General features: G+C 32.3%; 1 protein-coding gene and 1 long non-coding RNA gene across 3 annotated transcripts in view; both read left to right on the top strand.

Moving 5' to 3' along the window:
* Positions 1 to 6,773: 6,773 nt before the first annotated feature.
* Positions 6,774 to 9,130, top strand: LOC143066684 (uncharacterized). Its single transcript, XR_012975739.1, has 3 exons — positions 6,774 to 6,916; positions 8,158 to 8,269; positions 8,915 to 9,130. It is a non-coding gene; the product is annotated as an uncharacterized LOC143066684 (long non-coding RNA).
* A 3,192-nt stretch (positions 9,131 to 12,322) lies between these two features.
* LOC143069628 (L-asparaginase-like) overlaps positions 12,323 to 22,655 on the top strand; it is a 36,668-nt gene continuing 26,335 nt past the window's right edge. Inside the window, exons 1-3 of one of the 2 annotated variants that reach the window (XM_076244360.1) lie at positions 12,323 to 12,526; positions 14,487 to 14,604; positions 21,514 to 21,546. In XM_076244360.1, coding sequence (XP_076100475.1) covers positions 12,352 to 12,526; positions 14,487 to 14,604; positions 21,514 to 21,546 — 326 coding nt within the window. In that variant the 5' untranslated portion in view covers positions 12,323 to 12,351. The remainder of the gene's footprint in view (positions 12,527 to 14,486; positions 14,605 to 21,513; positions 21,547 to 22,655) is intronic. The other variant, XM_076244361.1, reaches the window with a different exon arrangement.

The following is a 22,655-nucleotide window of genomic DNA, read 5'->3' as shown; positions in this document are numbered from 1 at the left end:
CAGTGTTTTACTATGTGGTGACTGGAATGTTGTATTAGATAAATTTATGGATACATATAATATCAAACATAATAGAAACCCTAACTCCCGTAAAAAAAATTGATGAAATCATTGATGTTTTTGAACTACTTGATCCTTGGCGTACATGCTATCCAGAAGATAGGAAATATACCTGGCGTCAGTCCTCACCAATAAAACAAAGTCGCCTTGATTATTTTTTAATTTCAGAAGACCTTTTTTCACTTTTGAAGAATACCATTATCATTCCTGGTTATAGAACAGACCATTCGGCAATTCTTTTCACCTTCTCAGCTTGTTTAGAGAAACGGGGCAAAAGTTATTGGAAATTTAACTCTCAGTTACTTAGAGATGCAGATTATATAAAAATGGTTAAATCATGTATTAATGATACTATTTTGGAATACCATCTGTCAGGTGATATGGAAAATCTTCTTTCTGTTGAGTTGTCATGTAATGATCAAACATTTTTTGAAATATTAAAAATGAAGATTAGATCCTTGTCAATAAATTACAGCATTAATAAATCCAGAGAGGAAAAAAATGTCACTCTCAAACTTGAAAATGATATTTTAAATTTTGAAAGTATTATGAATCATTCTCCAAATGATGAGGTTCAAAAATCTTTATTTGAAAAAAAACTTGAACTAGAAAATTGTAGACAAAAGAAAGTTGAAGGCTTCCTGCTTAGATCCCGAGCTAACTGGCATGAGAATGGTGAAAAGTGTACAAATTATTTTTGTAAATTAGAAAAGAAAAATTTTATTAAGAAAACCATAACAGAACTTATTGATGATAAAGGTCAGCATATTTCAGAGCAATCAAAAATTCTGATGGAACAACAAAATTTTTATAAAAATTTGTACTCGAGCAAAAAATTAGATTGCAATGATACATCATTTTTTAATCATAACATTAAGCTTACAGAAGAACAAAGTGATCTTTGTGAAGGAAATTTAACTTTTAAAGAATGTGCTGAATCTTTAAAATTTATGACAAATGGTAAAAGTCCTGGTTCTGATGGGTATTCTGTAGATTTTTATAAATTTTTTTGGAAAGATATTGGCCCTTTTGTCTTTCGATCTCTTCACTTTGGATATGCTGGGGGTAAATTTTCTGATTTTCAGTATCAAAGTATAATAACTTGCATTCCTAAAGAGGGAAAAGACAGACAGTATATTAGTAACTGGCGTCCTATTAGTCTTTTGAATACTGATATGAAAATAGCTTCTGCTGTTATAGCTAATAGACTTAAACCCGTTTTACCATTTATCATAAGTGACACACAAAAAGGTTTTATTAAAGACAGATTTATGGGTGAGAACACACGCCTTTTATATGATTTGATGCACTATCTTGAGGAAAATAATAAGACAGGTCTTTTATTACTTGTTGATTTTGAAAAGGCATTTGATTCCTTGGAATGGTTATTTTTAAAAAATACTTTGAAAAGCTTTAATTTTGGGCCTTCTTTATGTAGATGGTTTGAAACTTTATACTCAGGGGCATCAAGTTGTGTTATAAATAATGGACACATGTCTAAGTTTTTTCATTTAGAAAGAGGTTGCAGACAAGGAGATCCTCTTTCTCCCTATTTATTTATAATTGGGGTTGAATTATTATCTTTGAAATTAAAAGGTAATCCTGACATAAGGGGAATTACTATCAATGATGATGAATCACGTTTAAGCATGTACGCAGATGACACATTCCTTATGTTAGATGGAAGGGAAATATCGTTGAGGGAAACACTTTCATGTTTTGAATCTTTTTATAAAATTTCAGGTTTGAAAATAAATGCTTCAAAGACAAAAGCACTATGGGTTGGAAGTAAAAAATATTCTGATCTTATTTTATGTCCAGACTTAAAACTTCATTGGTCACATTCAAATTTTAAACTTTTGGGGATTGAATTTTCTTTAGATTTAAGCTGTATCACAGAAATTAATTTTGCTAAGAAAATTAAAGAGGTCTCTGCAATTTTGAAGAGCTGGCAACATCGAAAACTCACATTATTAGGAAAAATTACAGTAATTAAATCACTTGCTCTTTCAAAGTTGGTCCATTTATTGACTGCATTACCAAACCTATCACACTCCAGGTTAACAGAGCTCACTTCATTATTTTATGATTTCATATGGAATGGAAAACCAGACAGAATTAAGCGAAACACACTTGTTGGTAATATTTCACAAGGTGGACTTAATATGGTACATCTTCATTCATTTAATATCTATTTGAAAATTAGTTGGATAAAAAGACTGCTGGCAAACCCTAGCGGTGGCTGGCAGCAGTTGTTACTGGCAGACCTTATGAAGTATGGGGGTGAAAGGGTTTTAAATCTTCAGAAAGAAAAGCTGATTGAGATTGCTAAAAGATGTAAAAATTCTTTCTGGAAGGATGTTTTACTATGCTTTTCCGCTGCAAAACCTATTACTGAGATTTCTGTCAGTGACATTTTATCCTTAGATATTTTGAACTTTTCTTCTTTGGATGATTTCCCATATTACATTCAATGGGAAAAGGGGGGTGTGCAGTCAGTAAGTGACCTTATTAATCGTGAAAATATGATTTTTTATAAATTTGAGCAATTTCAAGAAAAAGTACAAACCAACAATTTTATTAAATATTATGGTTTGATATCAAAAATCCCTAACGCTATGAAAAAATGCCTTAAAGATAACTGTCTAAATCAAGATTTAGATAAGTCCAACACTGGTGATACTTTCTTAAAAAAATCAGGTGTAATGTGAAAGCCAAATTTGTATATAAAAACTTAGTAGATGAAGTTATTCAACTACCAACAATTAAATTTTTGAAATGGGCAGAGCTGTTAGTTATTGATACTACAGAATGGTCAGAGTATTTCATGATAACAAAAAAGTCTTGTAGAGATGCTTATTTAAGAACCTTTCAATATAAATTTTTGCATAGAATTATAGCAACGAATACCTTTTTGTACAAAATCAAATTAAAAGATACCAAGTTATGCACTTTTTGTAAACTTGGAGAAGAAACCATTGAACACCTGTTTTTTGAATGCCCAATAACTTTTCAATTGTGGCAGTCTTTTTTCAATATTGTGAAACTTTTTTTTGTAAATTTTGATCTCAACAAAGAGAATGTGTTTCTGGGTTGCAAACATGAAAGTTTATTATTGAATCTGCTAATCATAATTACAAAGAATTATATATATAAATGTAAATTAAATGAAACAAAACCAAATATGATCGAGTTAAAGAATAAAATAAAGAAATACCAATTTCTTGAAAATCATATTGCAAAGAAAAATGATAAAGTCCAAGTCTGTGAAAAATTTTGGTCTCCTTTACATGTAATATTTAACTAAGTGTTATTTTCATATTATCTATGTTTAGTTTAGAGAAAAGAAATAATTTATAAATTATGAGCAAATTTATTTCTTTAAAAAAATTGTATTAAAAAGTAAGTCATGATACATATTGTAACAAAACAGATGAGTGAAAGTATTAGTGTTGTATGTGAGTAAGTCAGAGAGAGAGAGAGGAGAGAAAAATCAAATACAATTTATATGTAACCTAAAATATTTTTATTGTTAAAAATTAATTAGTCAGAGATTCTTTTTGTATATATTGCTATATTTTTTTCTTATATATTCTGTATTTACCCCTTGATACCATTGTCAGGTGGTAGTGTAATGGGGTGTGTAAAATCCTGACTATTGAAAAACAAATAAAAGATAAAAAAAAAAAGAAAATGAGGTCAAGGTCAGATAAACCAAACCGGAAATACATATACACCTTACAATCATTCAATACACCACACAAGAAGCAGAGTTCAAGGCCAGATGAACCATGCCATACAGATATGTATATCCTACAATCAATCTTTGCATTATACATATTTCATGTAGTATCTAAGAAACAAACGTAACCATGAAAACTGAACATTGACCAATGAATCACGAAAATGAGGTCAAGGTCATGATTCCTGCCAGACAGACATGTGTACACCTTACAATCATATGATACAAAAAATGTAGTTGACCAATGGGTTATAGTTTTAAAAAAATAAGACACAAACACTGAGCAATGAACCATGAAAATAAGGTCAAGGTAAAAATAAAACTGCCAATCGTCAAATATTTCCATACACCAAATATAGTTGACCTATTGCTTATAGTATTTAACAAAAAGACCAAAAACATACAGAAATTTAACTTTATTCACTGAACCATAAAAAAATGAGGTCATGGTCAGATGACACCTGCCAGTTGGACATGTACAACTTACAATCATTCTTTGTACCAAATATAGAACGCATATTGTTTATAGTATCTAATATATGGACTTAATCACGAAATTTTAAAATATGACCTTGTTCACTCATCCATGAAATGAGGTCAAGGTCAGATGAAATCTGTCTGACGGGCACGAGGGCCTTGTTAGGTACGCACATACTAAATATAGTTATCCTATTACTCGTAATAAGAGTGAAAATTACTTTACAAGACACCTTAACTTTTTTTTCAAGAAGTCATTGAACCATGGAAATGAGGCCAAGGACAATGAACATTTGACAGACGGAAACTTCATACCATAAGGCAACTATGTATTTATTTCATTTATAGTAGATGTTATTGTTGAATATTGTTGTCTGTACTTAATTGGATCACGCTTCTATTGTGCTCTATCTAATTAAATAATGAATTGAATTGAATTGAAATGAAAAATATTAAAATATACGTATGAAACATCCAGGTCAATCACTTTCTAAAATATAAAGCTAGTTAGTTGACGACGACGCCTCCGCCGAATCACTATCCCTGTGCCCAGCTTTCTGAGACAGAAGTCGTAGGCTCGACAAAAACTGAAAATTCATAATCCGTTAATTAGTCATATGAAACGAGTGACTGGTGAAAAAAAATGTTTATCCAATTCTTGAACCAATGCATGTATATATCATAAACTTAGTCTTCTGTGCACGATTTTATCATTTTTTACGCAAAGATATCGTATAATCGTCATTTTTTTTCTCTGTCTGTTATGATTTAACAAATATGGCAGCTCATTAATTGACGTGTTTTGAAGCCGAAGTTTACCGATTGTCACCTTATAGTAAACAATCAACAAAAAAAACATGGATATCGAGCACGTGTATAAAATATACAATCAGATAATAGATTATTCTAATGACAGATCTAGTACGTGTATTGAGATCTCCGGATTTTAACGAGAACTTGAAGGGTCATGCTAAGGTCACGTGCATATACAGAAAATTGCCGGCGAATTGCTTCCTGGAAGCAAGCAATTAAAATGGTGCAAACTTCTTCTAAATGTGGACAAATTATAGAATTTTCTTCAGAAAAAAGTATATGTACATAAGTTTTATATTGCAAACTGTCCATTTTAAAACATCATATGCATCTTTTTTTTTTTAATTTGAGGTTTCATGCATATGACTTTAAGATTAAGTCGAACACGCCTGCTGTAATTGTAGTTCGATCTTACAACCTGTCAGAGTGTTGACAGGCTAGTGACAAAAGTGAATTACTTAGTCCACTCCGTCTCGGCCACTAACAAATTCATAAAAGTAGAGTTAGACACAAACTTTTGCAATATACCGAGAATAAATCTACAGAATATTTATGCAGATAAAACAATAAACAGGTAAAAAATACACTGGTCCCAATTATTGAACAGCATAAGTAAATCTTTATCGAGGATGATAAAACGTTCTTTCCCCAAGCACTTAGAGTGGGAAAATTTCGTATCACTCTATGGCTCGACGTTAGGTTCCAATCATTTGCATCAGCAAGGTAATAAAAACCATTGGAGTACTTGAAAAGTCAGTTCAAAATATCAGGTTAAATTCAATTTTAGACTGGTCTCATCATTGGAAATAGTGAGCTAGACCGAATTCTTTTGTCCCTATATTGCATATATTTACTAATTTACATTTGCTTTTTATTAATTTTGCTATTTTTTTTTTTTGCAATATAAATAAAAAGCAAATGTAAATTAGTAAATATATGCATTATAGTGACAGAAGAATTCGGTCTAACAGTGAGCACAAACGGGCATATACTCTAAATTTCGAACTCATTAATTGATATTCATTGAAATTTGAAACCGTTTGATCCATCAAAGTAGAGGCCAAAAAATCCAAAACAACCACTTGTATGCAAGTTGTGTGACAATGTCGCATATAGAACAAGGAGTATATTTCCATTTGAATATTACATCTTAGATAGAAAAACGTGCTGTCTGTCATATCATTCTGTTTCTCGTTTATTCTGTCAAAAATCTGTGTTTTTATTTTCCTTCTTTTGAGTTGTGTCACATTTGGGTGCCTTTTGTCAAACTGCTATGTATCGAATGAAATTTATCCGATCATTTTTTTTTTTTTTTAAAGGGTCAAAATATTTTGTCAAAATTAATCGAGTCAAATTAAGTTTAGACAATGTGTTCTGTACCACTTAATAAATCGACGTCAAATATCTTTTATTTTGTAAGTTCGTAGTCTTCAATCAGACTTGGATGGAGTGTTGTCTCATTGGCACTCACACCACATCTTCTTATATCTGTATATAGAAAAAGACAGAGCAAATTGCCAATTTTCACTCAAACAGTTATTCGCGTTAATAACCACATATAGAACAAACTCACCAATTATTGACTCATTATTGTGCAATGGAACATCAATATTTCCCCTCTATTTAGTTAATGAGTAACACTCACTTTCACTTGGAATATAAACATGTCAGTACTAACAATTATAACTGTATAAATAAGGAATTAAATCTATAAATATCAGTTTAAATATAGACACGGTTACGTTTATTGATATTATATTCCAGAAAGACATTTAAACATTTATAGTGATATTCGCCATTTTGGAACTGGACAAGCTTTAAAAGGTATAGATCTGTATTTAATTATATACACAATCTACTTTGATTATCGATTCTCCATATGTTTTCACAATATTACCAAACTATTTAATACACTGTTATTTTCTTCGTGGTCGCGTTCTCGAGTACAGATAGGAGCTGCTATATGAGTTCACTTGCCAACCAAATACATTGAAATAGATTTTTGCAGCTTTTTCAATTAAACTGACGTGATACTAACCAGGAAGAGTTAAAGATTGGCTCTGACAAAATTATATGCATTTCTTTGTACACTGCAGGGGCGGATCCAAGTGGAGGGTTTTAGGGTTGGAACCCATTTTTTGAACGATCAATGCATTTGAATTGGGACATACATGTATAGTTGGACCCCCTTTTTCTCCTGGGTTTGGATCCCCTTTAAAAATGACTAAATCTGCCACTACACCGTGACCTATCCCGTTAAAATTACGACCCAACGAGTCGATGTAGCAAAGCAGGATTAATTCATTTTCATATTGTAAACAAAGTAATGTCCATTATTTCCATGTGCAACTTTGTCCATATTATATAGATATTTGTATGAAATTGTCTGGTTAAAAGGAGGTTATTCGAGGTCATATATACATGGACAATTTTTTATTACTGTTGATACTAAAGTATGTCTTCCAAGGGAAAAATACTATGAAAAATATTCGGCAGGTATTTATGTTAATGAGACAGCAATCCAACAACAAATATTACCGAAATGCATCTGATAGGCAATATCCAGTCTTGAAAAAAGACGGGTGTTAAACAATATGTCAAGCTGTAAATAATAGTGTAATACACTTAAAAGTACAATGTAGTACAGCTTTAAAGTACAATGTAGTACAGCCAAAGAATGGTACACTTGACCAATGTTATCTTATATCTATACTGTTTATGTACGTACGACAGAAATTACTGATCAAAACTGAATGGGGATCAAGTAAATGAAATATCATATCATAGAGAGGCACCTAGCTCGATAAAACCTTTAGTACATGATAGACAATCTAAAATCAAATTAAAACCTTTCTTAAAAAATTTCTATACAGTTCCAATCTAATGAAAATATATAGAACTCGGATTTCATCCGTATGAAATAAGAGTTCTATACTGATTTTAATTAGATTGTATATAGTTCACGTTGTGAAATATTCTCAAACTACAAAACTGAAGGTTTGCATAATAATGTCATTTGCAGTCTTAGAACTCTTATTAAAGATAAAAAAGTTTTGTTTTTTTAGTGAGGAAATATAATGGATTCCAATGGGTTGCTGTACAGGGGTTTGCTGCTACTTCTGAAACTTATTTTAGCCTTTTTCGCTGTTTTAGCTCTGTGCTATATTTTTATTATCGGTAAGTGCACCCAGACATAGAAAAAATGCAATGTAATTATAATGTAAGAATCTTGCGACACATGGATTTAAGGAGATTTGGGAATACGAGACAATGAGGTACTACGTATAGTTTCACCCAAACAACCTAAAAATACTTAACACATAAAAACCTGGAAGTAACCATATGACCTTTATGGATGGTCAATCTTTCGTACAGCAAATAATATTTTATGTTATGACAAATCATGTCACCACTATATTGAACTACATTTGGGTTTTGAAAATGTACCATCGACTCGTAAAAACAACTAAAAAACATAGAATGATCAAATATTGATGTGATGAAAGCACCGATGGTCACCCCTATATGATGAAATTGATAATAAATACTATATTTACATTAATAAAGCAATCACGTGATGGTCAGTAGTTAATTTGTACCTTTGAAATATGCCAAATAGAATCATAATTGACTGAATTTTTGAGAGAACTAATAGTTAATGTGTGTGTTTTTATTTTTATTTTAATAGAATAATTCCAAAGACCAGGAAGGGGAATAGGTCATTATATATTATTTCTATCTTCAAGCATCTGCAGACATAAAACTATATATCGACAATACCGTGTCATGCAGTGCTCATGTACAATCCGTTTTCTTTTGCAGTTACCAGAAAATGATTGAAATAAATGAACTAGAAACGCAAAGCCTACAGTTGTTGAAATCCACGTGATCACTGCAATATTGTGCTTGCTGCTGGAGATTCATATAGCTTGAAGAAAAAACACTGAAACAATTGTTACATGATAATATATGCTACAAAAAAGAACTTGTTTTAAATACTCTTTATTTGAGTCAGGTGAAATAAATTGTTCTTGGAAATATTTCTTTTGTATTTATAGTATCATCTCATTTCTATACAACAACAAGCTAGTATTGATTTTGCAGCAAAACAATGTATTCTTAACAACGCGAAACGCATGATACATTGATATACACTACAGTTAATCATAGCTCTTGCCAAATGAATTATATCAACTGAAAGATGTACATATTAAGCCATGTGATACTGCTGTTTAAGTTTTCATACATAAAATACGAAAGTTCAATATTGGAAAATTGAGTTAATCTCTTCTTACAGAGTAAAGTGTTCAACAAGCCGTCGCTACCGATTTTTACAGATACAATTGAAGGTATATTTAAGAAAAAATTAAGAAAATGTGCTATGAGTGCAAATGAGACCACACTCCATCCAAGTCACACTGTATAAAAGTAAACATTATAGGTCAAAGAACGGTCTTCAACATGAAGCCTTGGCTCACACCAAACAGCAAGCTATAAAGGGTCCGAAATGACTAACAGGAAAACCAAAGGTCTAATCTATAAAAAAGACTAATGAACCACATCAACAAACGACAACCACTGAACAATAGGTTCATATTTTAGGAAAGGTGCAATTTTATATAAACGGATTTTTTTTTGTATGCATAAGACTATATGGGTAAATTAGATGTAAAATATATGCAAGACTAATACACAGTCATTAAGTATGATTATAATCCTTATTATGACAATGATTTGATAGCAATTCATTACAATTATGCTGGCGTTGACAGGAGCAAAATTTAACCATCGTAGTATTATCAAGGGGTATTCTGAGAGATATTCGGAGAGAAAGAAGCTTAAACTAGTTCATTCCAATTCATCAACTAAGCTGGCATTGTATCATTGGCGTTTCTATCTACAGCCAAGAAAAAATGTAACACAATAGTCAACAGATCATCCTTGGTAAATTCCTCCAGAATGCCACGCAGTTGTCACCCTTTCAAAGCTGTTGACTTTATATTGTTTTCTAACTTTAGACAACATCAATCAATTTTATGAAAGAGAAGCGAAAGATACCAGAACGACATTTAAACTCATAAGTTGAAAAATATAAACAAACAACAGTACAAAAAACACACAACACAACGCATAAAGACTGAGCGACTGATCTTAGGTGCTCTGGAAATATATGCACATCCTGCTCAGTATGTGGCACTCTTCGTGTTGCTCGTACGTGTAATTATTAAGTACAAACCCAGTTATATCAACTAAGTATAATTCGGTAGGTCCGCATTCTTGGAAAAGGGGACGGGAACATGCTGTTGTCATCTGTGAAACAGACATTCCACAAAGGCCAATCAACTGGTAATGGCGTCCGTGAAATTTACGAAGGAATTGTTTCAACTTCATCACTTGATACTATTGGTTTGATAACTAGATTGTTAGCAACATTAACCATCTATCAAGGAAATCATTAAAGAAAATATAACTTTTGGAATAACTTTTCAACTGTGAGATATATACTTACTTGTACTCTGTATGCCTGCACTTCTGGAATTTGGCGGCGACATAGATATGGGAAGTTAACAATTGAAATAATCTTTTTTGTCGAAAAGTTTTGTTTTCAACCGACCCTTCATGCCTTGTCAATTTCTGGATGTAAGTCAAGATATGAGGCTGACTTAACTGTATCTGTTGTATATTTTATCCCAAGTTGGATGGGATAAATGCGTTCAACATAGTCGACAAATTTTGAATTATATAGTAAGAAAACATCATTTATTTAGCGGAAAGTGAAACTTATTCACTACTTGAACGCTTATTACTATTAAACACATTAATCATATTCGAATTTGGGCTGTGATGTCAGTATTATTGTTCTCGAGTTATATCCCTTAAAAACTGGAAAAAAAGGACTTTAATTCCTCACTCAAATGATCCCCAATGTCATGAAACTTAATTGTGCTTTACTGATAAACACAGATCAAGTTCGAATTTTGGAAACATCGAGCTATGTCTCTTCGTTAATTGAAAATTTGATGAAATTGCTACATATAATTAAAAGCAGCGGCATCCAAATCTATAGTCCCGAAATAATTATGACGTCTTGAAAGGCTATTATATTTTTTTTTTCTTTAACGCTTTACTTCGAACTACCAAATCTAGAGGACACTTTTTTCAGTTTTATTATTAGATAAAGATAACATCAAATAATACAATATAGAGAAAAACTCTAATCATTCAACAAATTCATAAAACCCGACTGAATAGTGAATGGGAGAAAACATTCTATTAATACCCGTCAGAAGCGCTTTTCTGAAAAAACCTGCATTGGAAAAACTACAACATAAAATCTAACGTAACGGTACCCAATTTGCAACGAGTACCCAAATTGCACCTATTTAGCAAAAATAGCAGCGGAAATCTTACAAGATCTCCTAGAGACTAAACAATTTGTATTTTTATGTTTTGATACTATACATGTCTTTCAAAATAGGTAAATATATTTAGATATACACAAAACGTTCACAGTATTTATCAACAGATGAAGTGTTTACTGAAAAAGCAAAATGTACTGAAACGTCGCCATGCGACGTCATCAAAACGTCATCTTTTTAAAATTAGAAAATACAATATGTTTCAAGTATTCATTTCTTAAAAAAAAGAAGACTAAGCATGGACAAATATCCAATTGTTCAAAATATTTGAAAAAAATAAACAAAAGCTCTGTTATTCCACTTTTGACGATGCGAATTTAAGCATGGATGCAATTTGGGTACTCCTCATTACAGAATCATTGATGGTTTGGAGGTTAGTTCAGACCAATTTTTCTATGATTCCATATAAATTGAAAATCAAATTGGTGTACCTATATAGTAAAGAAGGACACGGCTACAAAATAAACACAAAATTGAAACTTTTGTCTTAATCATAAAAAAACGTAGTTGAAAAAACTGTCAAAATAGGTGCAATTTGGGTACCGTCACGTTATCTGATATCGGTATTGAGAGTTAAACTCAATATTAAGCAAGTATCAACAAATCAAGTTTTTATTCAGCGTTAAACTTGAAATCCATACAAAGTGAAAAAAAATAATCACTGTTCATGTTGTGAACTAGACTACTCAGAAGAGGTGTGCCTACATTGGTTGAATTTATATTACAGATTACAGATTAATTTTCGGTCCTTCCTATTCCATTCAAAATCAGGACACCTCTGGTATTTAGCAGTATTACATGATTTCTTCTTCAATGTGAAAATATAAAAGTTAAATAAGAATGGAATCAGACGAAACTCTCACAAATGGGAATTCAAATGAGTTTGATTTGTCTATTAGAGAAGCAGAACTTAAGAAAATTGTTATACATGAATCTATTGACCAAGAAGCGGAGGCCAGAATTCTGGTTTTGTACACTGGTGGTACAATTGGAATGAAATCAAATAATCAGGGAGGTATAAATGAACTTCTGCACATGTATAACTTTGGATAATTGTTCTTGACCTCTGTCATACATTAAAGTAACACCATTAAGGGAAAACGTTGTTAATATCTTATTTAATCCGTATTAAGATATTCCAAAGCACTTACATAAGAATTTAAGACCAGCAACTGAAGAAATCATGAGAGACTCCTTCCTGTTAAATCATGGCATTGTACCAAGTTTTCACGAAAGGCCTATACTGTATTAGAAGTAACCTTAAAGGACTCATGCCTGAGCTGATACTTTGCTAGTCCAAATAATTATGACATCTTGAAAGGCTATGATATGTTTTTCTTTGACGCCTTAGGACATGTATAGGAAGGCGTTGCAATAAGATAAAATAGCCTTCCAAGACGCATAATAGGGCTCTTCACGGTAAGTTCGGCCATATTGGATAGGGGGCAGATTTTCATAATGAAGGTAAAAATGGTGTGAAAAATACGGGAAAACATCATTAAAACAGAGCAGTTGCTTGGAAACATGCATAGGAATCGCTTTTTGTCCGCCATTACTAGATATCACACAGGTTCCCATTAAGTTTTGACACCATGAAACAAAATATCTGACGCCACAATGGAAAAGAGATTGTTGTATGCGTCAAAAGTTCAAGCGGACGTGTCAGCCAGGATTAGCGATAAGATGTATTCTGAATTTCCTCCATTTTATACAGCCTAGGGTATACAACTTATACAAAAGATACCAAAGGGTTATTCAAATTGACATTGCCATGGCAAAAACATGACATAAAAACCAAAGCTGTTCAAAACACAACAATGAGAAATAAAGACTGAGTAACACAAACCCCACCAACATTGACCAAAACCCAGGGGTGATCTCAGGTGCTCTGGAAGACTAAACAGATCCTGTTCAACATGTGGCATCCAGTGGTCCAAGGACACAGTTACCATCCTTTGGTTTTCGTTGTCTACGAATATAGTCCCTAGTGTAAACAGTGTATAACTTGCATGTTTTATTTGATACACTTTCCCAATTTATTTCTTGATATTAAATGCATGAAATATTAAGTAGGGGGATGTATTTACATGTTAAAAAAATTTGGGTGCTGAATCTTTATATTAAGTAGTGATTTGGTCCAGTTCAAAAAGGTCAAATTTTATCATGTCTGAAGCTGTCAAACTGAATTTTACACCCCCTTAACACAGAATTGTCAATATTTTGAGTTAGAGCTGGTAGAAGTTTCTATAATTTTGATATTATTTGTCTCACTGGTAGTACACTACACTGTAAAAATCTTTTTGAGAAAGAGCAGATGCGATTTTTTTAATTTGAATTTATTGTCTAAAAGAAATGTACTACGAAATAAATGTGTTCTCGGGCCAGTGGTGTTGTTCATATTGTGAGTACAAACCAAATATTCCATAACACTCAACCAAAGTGGATGGCGACAGTAAAATTTTGTTAACAATTGTATATTGAAATGGTAGAGCATTAGAGAATCGCTTTATTATGTTAAAAAGCTGACATAAGAAATTCAAAATATTCAAACTATTTGTGTCATTTAAGCTTCAATTAGGCTCATGGTACCCTAGTTTCAATAAACATGAACAAAAATTATTGAGACATGGGGTATTTATCCATGAAATTTTCAGCATACAACAAGGTCTATTTACCCTCATTTCAAAAAGCTAATTTCATATTTTAGGTCCTTTTTGTTTTGCCTTTCAAGACGTAGGTGTTGTTTTTTGGCAGCTTTTGCATCTTAAATGTCTTAAAAGGTGGCGTCAAAAATTGTAAGTTTTCTGGATATGAAACCATGTTGAATACTTGTTAAAGAAGAAGTTTTCCAAATGGCATTGTGATGTCCTTAATTTAAAGTTGTTCAGTAGTCAAACATTTGTTGTCCGATTGTTAACTTTGGTACTGGTAGTCATATTCTGTTATTCTCAATAATAATTTCCTTTTTTTTTCAGTATATGAGCCAAAAGCAAACTTCCTTGTAGGTGAGTTGAAACATCTTCCAATGTTTCACGATGTTGAGTATGCTGAGAAATATCTTACATCAGATGATGCAGATTACCTTGCAATGCCGTAAGTCAATTATAACATATGTAGGAATAGCACCTTTGCAAATAAAAGAGGCGGAAGTTTTGTATTAAAAAAAACCCATAACATTAGAAACATTCATGCAATACATTTTTGTTACTGGTACAAATGTATTTTGTATTACATGTATTTAGAAATCAAATGTTTAAGTGCACAGAAAAATCACTCATGAATGTTATTTGTTCATGAAATTGAATCAGAGAAAATAGGGTGAATACTGGTGATAACATGCTAAAAAATGCTAATTTAAGATCCTTTCAGGTAAAAAAAGGTAAACAATTCAGACTGAGAGGAAATTTTGATTATATGATTTTTGATAAAATATTGTATAGTTTTGATTTAAAATATACCATCTTTATAGGACAATGATGGGTTATCAATATGCTTTTGAAATTTTGCAGTCACAGACCAGACACTAATATTTTAAGAACTTTTGCATATATATATATTCTATTGGCGTGCAGTAGAAATTCTTATAGTATAGTAATTTTACAACACTGGGTGACACTAATGTGTACTATATTCTATAAGTAAAATTTTTCTTGAAATAAGCCTGTTTTTGCAAAAAATCGGAAAAAAATGCATGTGAGTGTCACCAGGAACATATATATTAGATATAATGTTCCCAGATGTCACCAAGGCTTTACTGCTGATTTTCACATTTTTTAAAGCTTTTCGACTCTTGAAAAAAATGTGGTTAGTAATGATATCAGACAAATGTGCAATAATTTATTTTTCAGGGCCAATTATTCCTCTAATTTCTTCCTTTTCCTTTGCCAGATTTCTGGATTTTAGACAATTTTTGGCCCTCTTATATTATAGCTTTACAAAATATTGAAATTTTTCTGATTTTCTTTTTTGACACTTTCTGTTGTTGTGAGAGTGTTTTTATTATTTAATCAATGAGTAAACTGAAGAGCTTTTATCTGCTTAGGAAAACAGCAGAATCGAAAATTTATAAGAATAACCCGAGATCATATAAATATGTAATAATTTTTGGCTAAAAGCAAATACATTTTGTCTTCTAATACATTGTAAAAATTATCTCTTTTCAAAGACTAGAACGTCCTTCTTGGTATGTTTTGGTGTTTATTTTGTGGTACTCACTGTGCTAATGAATGAGGGTTTGCATGGGGACCAGGAGGTCTTCATTTATTTATTCTATAACCTTGTAGAACATTTTTTCTCATTTATTTTTATCTTTATTATACCCCATGGAACCATAGGGTATATTTTGACCTGTCTGTCAGTCAGCCTATCTGTCAGTTCTGTTCTTGTCATCTCAACTCCTCTATAACCACACTACAGAATTTTATGAAACTTAGTAGACAGGAAATTATGATTAAATTTTTATTCTAGGAGTTATGGCCTTTGAACTTAAAAAATTTTGGCCTAATATATACTACTGCATCAGTTTGTCATCCCAACTCCTCTGAAACCACACAACAAAATTTCATGAAACTCTGTAGATAGTTAGAACATACCATGTATATTATGTAGATGTGCATATCGACTGGAAGTTATAACTCAATTTTTATGCCCCATTTATGGGCATTATGTTTTCTGGTCTGTGCGTCCGTTTGTCCGTCCGTTCATTCATTTGTCCATTTTCCGTCCGTTCGTCCTGCTTTAGGTTAAAGTTTATGGTCAAGGTTGTCTTTGATGAAGTTGAAGTACAATCAACTAGAAACTTAGTACACATGTTCCCTATGAGATTTTCCTCTAATTTCAAGGCCACTGAACATAGAAAATGATAGTGCTGATGGGGCATCTGTGTGCTGGGGACACATTCTTGTTATTCTAGGAGTTGTTCTCCTTAGAAATCAGAATTTTTGCCTAAATATACTACTGCAAGAGTTTTAACTATGAATGTTATTGCAACTATTCTGTCACCACACAACAGAATTCCATGGAACTTTGTAGATAATAAGGACATAATATTTAGATGTGCACGTCTGCAAGACATTTTTATTAAATTTACTTTTGTAGGAGTTTTATAAGTCTTTCAACTTAGGAATCTGGTGAGATTTAGTTTGCCCAGTCAAGTGAGTGACAATGTTGGGGCGAGGGGTCTGTGAGCATGCTCAAAAAGGTTCTTTAATTTCTAATATTTTTATATCAGCACCCCTTTTTCCTCTATTCTTTAATGGTTTTGCCTATTGTTCACTTAGGAGATAACTGTATTGTATTTTAAGCTCCGACGGCATCAATTGGGGATTTGATGGTCGCAAATTAAGTTTACTGGCGACGCGTTAGCGGAGACAGTAAACGGGTATTTGCGACCATCAAATCCCCAATTGATGCCGTCGGAGCTTAAAATACAATATTGTTATCTCCATTCTAATGAAACTGACAGAAAATAACGTTAAAACATGTATTTAAAATCTGTCATATGCCGTCTGCGCTTGCGCGTACGTCCCATAGCATCAATTGTCAATTGATGCCATGTAAGAAAGTGACGTCATCCAATCAAAATGAACGTTACAAACGTTGTTGCATTAGAATTTCCTATATTGTTGCCTATATTTCTCTATTCTGTTAACCCCATGCAGATCCTCATGAATGCTTCAATGTTTTTTAAAATTTAAATAACACATTGGAATGACTTTGGCAGTAACACAGATTTTATTATGTGTATTATTATATTTATAAAATAAGTTACAATTTACAACAATACTTGTATTAAATAAACTATTTTAATATATTACCAACTTTTGACTGACTGCAGAGTATATGATTTTTAGACAGGTTACCTACTCTGTGATAGGAAATTCAAGTAGGTCTTACTTCTTTGACATTGTGATTGAACTTGAGGCCTTTAGTTACAGGAGGTATAAAGAGTTAAAATACCAGATTTATTTCATATCAGGAATTTTTTTACTGGGAAATCAAGGGTTTTTTTTGGGGGGGGGGGGGGATGTGTCAAACATCGAATCGTTATATGCACTAAACCTAACTAAACATAAACAGCACAAGGTTTACATTTATTATAAAAACATTACCAGATTCCCTGGAATCATTTACTAACCTACTGATGTTTATATTCTGAGGTTAGAGGTCAAGCTTAGTTTAAGGGTCCATTTTATTATCCTTGTCAAACTTTTCTTAATGGTTTTCTGGGTAAAATTGGTCTAATTAAGTGCTGGTACATATTATTAACCATTGAACCCCCATTTCCGCTGAATGTCAAGGTCAAAGATTCAGCTATAGTTGAAGGTTAAGTTGGTCAGGTCATTATATAACCATAGACTGGGTGTATTTTTTTCATGCTCAGTGTAAATTCTGGTGAGTTTCAAGGTCATATGTAAAAGGTCAGAGGTAAAATTGATTTAGCATATTCTGTTACAAAATGTATTAGGTGACAATGAGATGCTTTGCTTTGCAGTTTAGACTAATACATTTAATGTTGTGCATTCTGCATGCTTTGTATAGTATTTCATTGTACTAAGCTTGAAACAGATAGAAATTCTTGGCACAGTCTCACAGTCTACCTGTTTTTTAAGCTTTGTACAAACAAATTTTATATTTCAAGACTATGTATAGTTATTCTACATTTGTTCTACATGAGTAATCATGATATATTATAAGAAGACGCAACAATTTATTGATTTTTTTCTACCATGATTATGTGAATAACAGTTCTGTAAATTGTTGCATTACTTCTACTGTAAAATCAATGTAATTGTGCACTACCCTTAGAACTACTGTCAAATTATTGCATATAATATTATCTGTCTGAAGAACTCAGGTGCTCTAGCAGGGAAAGCAGGAACGAAATCAAAATTGCTTATGACTTTAATATAACTTACTTCACTTCCAACATAATTTGTTTTTACGTTTCAATTAATACCTTAGAACTTTAAACAGTTCTTAATAAAATTAAAGTTGTAAGAAAATAAGTTAACACCCGCATGTAAGTCTGTTGCTATTGATTTTCACCTGCCAATTTGCCAATATATATTGCATTTAAGCTATTTCTGTCTCGCCTTGACGGAGTCAAAAAGCAAGACATAGGTATGCTGTTTCAGGCGACGGCGGCGTCAACAATGTATTAGTTTGTGATTAGGTCTAGTTTATGGTGAATCACAGGTGGTAGGTCAATCACATTTGGTATGCAGTTGTATAAGCATTGGCACATCTCATTGCCATGGAGATTAATTGGCCCTGCCCCCTCAGTCATGGTCTATTGACTTCAAAACTTTTGCTTATTTTACATGTATTAGTTTGTGATTAGGTCAGTTTATGGGGAACCACAAGTGGTAGGTCAATGATATTTGGTATGTAGTTGTGTAAGCATCGGCATATCTCATTTCCATGGAGATAATTTGGCTCTGCCCTCTTAGTCATGGTCTATTGACTTTGAAAATTTTTCTGAGTTATCATGTATTAGTTTGTGATTAGGTCAATTCAAGGGGGACCATTAGTGGTAGGCCAATGTTAACTGGTATTCAGTTGTATAAGCATTGGCACAGTCACAGTCTATAAATGACTTTGCAACTTATCTTAGATTACATGTACCGGGTATTAGTTTGTGATTAGATCAGTTTAAGATGAACTGCTAATGTTAAGTCAATGATATTTGGTATGCAAATTTTTTGGCATTTGCAAGTATCGTTTGCATGGAGATTATATAGCCCCACCCCCTCTTATTGACTTTGAAACTTTTCTTTAGTTTACTAGTTAATGTTTTTATTTAGATTTGGGAACGACTTATTATAAGTCAATGGTCATGATGGTATTTGGTATGCAGTTGTATAAGCATTGGCACATCTCATTTACATGGAGATTGTTTAGCCATGTAACTCAGTCATCGTTCATTGACTTTGAATATTTTCATAAATTATGTAAGATTTTTAAGTACATGTATTGCTAATTTGATTTCAACATTTGCATAATCAAAATTACAAAAAGGTGAGACATATCTCTGTGATAACAGTTTATTTAACATCCTTACTTGTTATTGGCTTGACGATATGGTTCCTCTTAAATGGAAGAGGTTATTGGTTTCGATCTCTAACTTCCTTTTCATAAATCTTTAATCATATAATATATTTTTTTAGAACTGTTAACCTGATATCCTGACTCAGGTTGCATGTGTGTTTTGGAAATGTATTCGAATGCTGAATTTATATAATGTTTTTACCCCCGAAACTAATCATATGAGAACAACAACTACGGCAATTCTGCAAACACTATAGACAAAGTCTGTACACAAGATTAAAAAAATTATCACTAAAATATACTTTATTCTATATATATATATGCACATTCAAATCTAACTTCTACGACTGTAGAAACATTATAGGAAATATAATAAAAATTAATTTTATGAAAGGTAAAAATACAGTTTACAGTATATTACTACATGTATACACATGGTGATTCATTTAGAAATCCTACATGCTTCCATAAGTGAATCACAAAATAAAAATGGGATTTCTGGTGATTGAAGTTGACAGTAATATGATTTGAAACCCTGCCATTTATTATTTTTGAATATGCTGTTAGATATTTCAGAGTGAATAACAGTCAAAATAAATTACCCACCATATCCAGCATTCAAAGAGAATCACCAACAACTACCAGTATACAGAGTGAATCTCAAACAATCACCAACAATCACCAGCATTCAATGTGAATCACCCACCATCACCAGTATTCAGAGTGAATCTCAAACAATCACCAACAATCACCAGCATTCAATGTGAATCAACCACCATCACCAGTATTCAGAGAAAATCACCTACATGTACAATCACAAGCAATCGTCCATAATTACCAGCATTCAGAGAGAATCACAAACAATTACCAGTTAACAGGGCGAATCACCAACTTTAACCTGCATTCAAAGCGAATCGCCTAAAATCACTGACATTCAGAGATAATCACCTACATGTACAATCACAAGCAATCGTCCATAATTACCAGCATTCAGAGAGAATCACAAACAATTACCAGTTAACAGGGCGAATCACCAACTTTACCCTGCATTCAGAGAGAATCACCTAAAATCACTGACATTCAGAGATAATCACTTACAAACGCCCACAATCACCAGCTTTCAAGCTGAATCACCCACCATCACCACTTTCAGAGAGAATAACCTACATTCACTGGCATTCAGAGAGAATCACTTCCAAATACCCACAATTACCAGCTATCAGGGTGAATCACCCACAATCACCTGCATTCAGAATGAACCACCCATAATCACTGGCATTCAGAGAGAAAACTTACAAACACCCACAATTACCAGCATTCAGAGTGAATCACCCACACTCATCAGCATTTAATATGAATCCATCATACCCACCAGCATTCAGAGGGAATAACACATTATCACCAGCATTTAGTTCGAATTACCAATAATCACAATCATTAAGTATGGATCATCAACAATCACCAGCATTTAGTATGGATCATCCACAATCACCAGCATTTAGTTTATATCACCCACAATCAACAGAAAAATTTGATTGAATGACCCATGTTGTCATCAGAAATGAATTTACATTACCCACAAACACCAGCAGTGAAATTGTGGCATACCAGTAATCTTTTATCACCAGCATTCAGAGTGAATCACCCACAATCATCAACATTGAAATTGCATCATCCAGGAACACCAGCAATGAAATTTCGTCCCACAAAATCACCAGCATTTAGTTTGAATCACCCACAATCACCCACTCTCATATTGATACCCCAACAATCACCCCAATCAAAGTGAATCACCAACAAGACCTACCATTCAGTATAAAACATTGCCACTATTTGTAGATTTTAAGTGAATCACCAACAATATCTAGCATTTAGTATGAAAAATCACCTTTATTCATAACTTTCATGTAAATTATTACTGTAGTAATTAACATTGTTGGTATATTTTCATAGTTTTTATAACCATCCAGATCCAGATGTGAATAGGTAAACATTATTTGTTGTTCACTTAACTTCTAACCTTCCTTGGAAACTCAAGATTTTCTTTTGCATTCCTTTCTCTGTCGTTCTGATGTCAATTAGAATAAAATCTATGTTGTGGTAACTTAAAGAAAAGAATAAGTTGTCATAAATACACCAATTTTGATTTAAAAAGATAATTTTCTACAAGATATAAATTTAAATACAGTATCAAATTGATATTTTATTTATTTCTGGAAAGGAAGCACAAATATTTCCTGCAGATACATTGCACTAGGAAAAAAGTGATTGAACCAATCAAAATCATTGTTCTATTTGACTTGAAGATGAACAGAGAAATGAATAGGAAAAGACAACCCTGGGTTTCAATTGAGGACTAAATGTATTAACATTTTGAATGGCTATTTTATTGTATGATTTCTATGGCTCCTAATTTTATAGTTGGTTTCCATGGCTACTGAATGTTTTTGTGTTGGTGTCTAGATTATAGTTGTACTTCTTTGTTGTTTATTTCCTAGAATGCTGACAATAAGGGCAGACAACTCATTTGTAACCCTATTGTCTAAAATATTGTCAGTAACAATGTAAATTGATAACTGTTGAAATTAAAATTGCTCAGTAGAAGTAAGAAAAAATCAACTTGACTCAACTGAGTCAAGTTATTTTCTCATGTGCAATTTTAATTTCAACAACTAACAATTAATATAAATCTATATAGGAGTATGCACAGGAATATATGTGGACTAGTAAGTGAACCCTGCAGTTTGAAAGTCTTTATGTATATACTTATATGTACTTATTACCCATGCATGGATTTTTTTTCAAACATACTGAAACTGTGGATTAAAAAAAAATTATTAAACATGGGATAACAGTTTTTTGTGGTAAAATGTAACCCAGCCACTATATAAATGTTAAACGCAAATAAATATTTTCTTTAGGATTGAATGATTTGGACACTACGAAATCAATTATTTACAAAAATGTTATTTTTCTGTAATCCACAAAAATGAGCACCCACTAAAAATGTCAGAATCCACAGTAACTTTGTTATGGTGAAAATTCTGTGTAAATGATTTGTCTTAAATTAAGGTGGTACCTAACACCTTAACTAA

This window comes from Mytilus galloprovincialis, chromosome 3 (assembly GCF_965363235.1).
Source record: "Mytilus galloprovincialis chromosome 3, xbMytGall1.hap1.1, whole genome shotgun sequence".
In the NCBI taxonomy this organism is placed as follows: Eukaryota; Metazoa; Mollusca; class Bivalvia; order Mytilida; family Mytilidae; genus Mytilus; species Mytilus galloprovincialis.
Note: the sequence above shows the minus strand (reverse complement) of the source record. Positions and strands in the feature narration are given on the sequence as shown.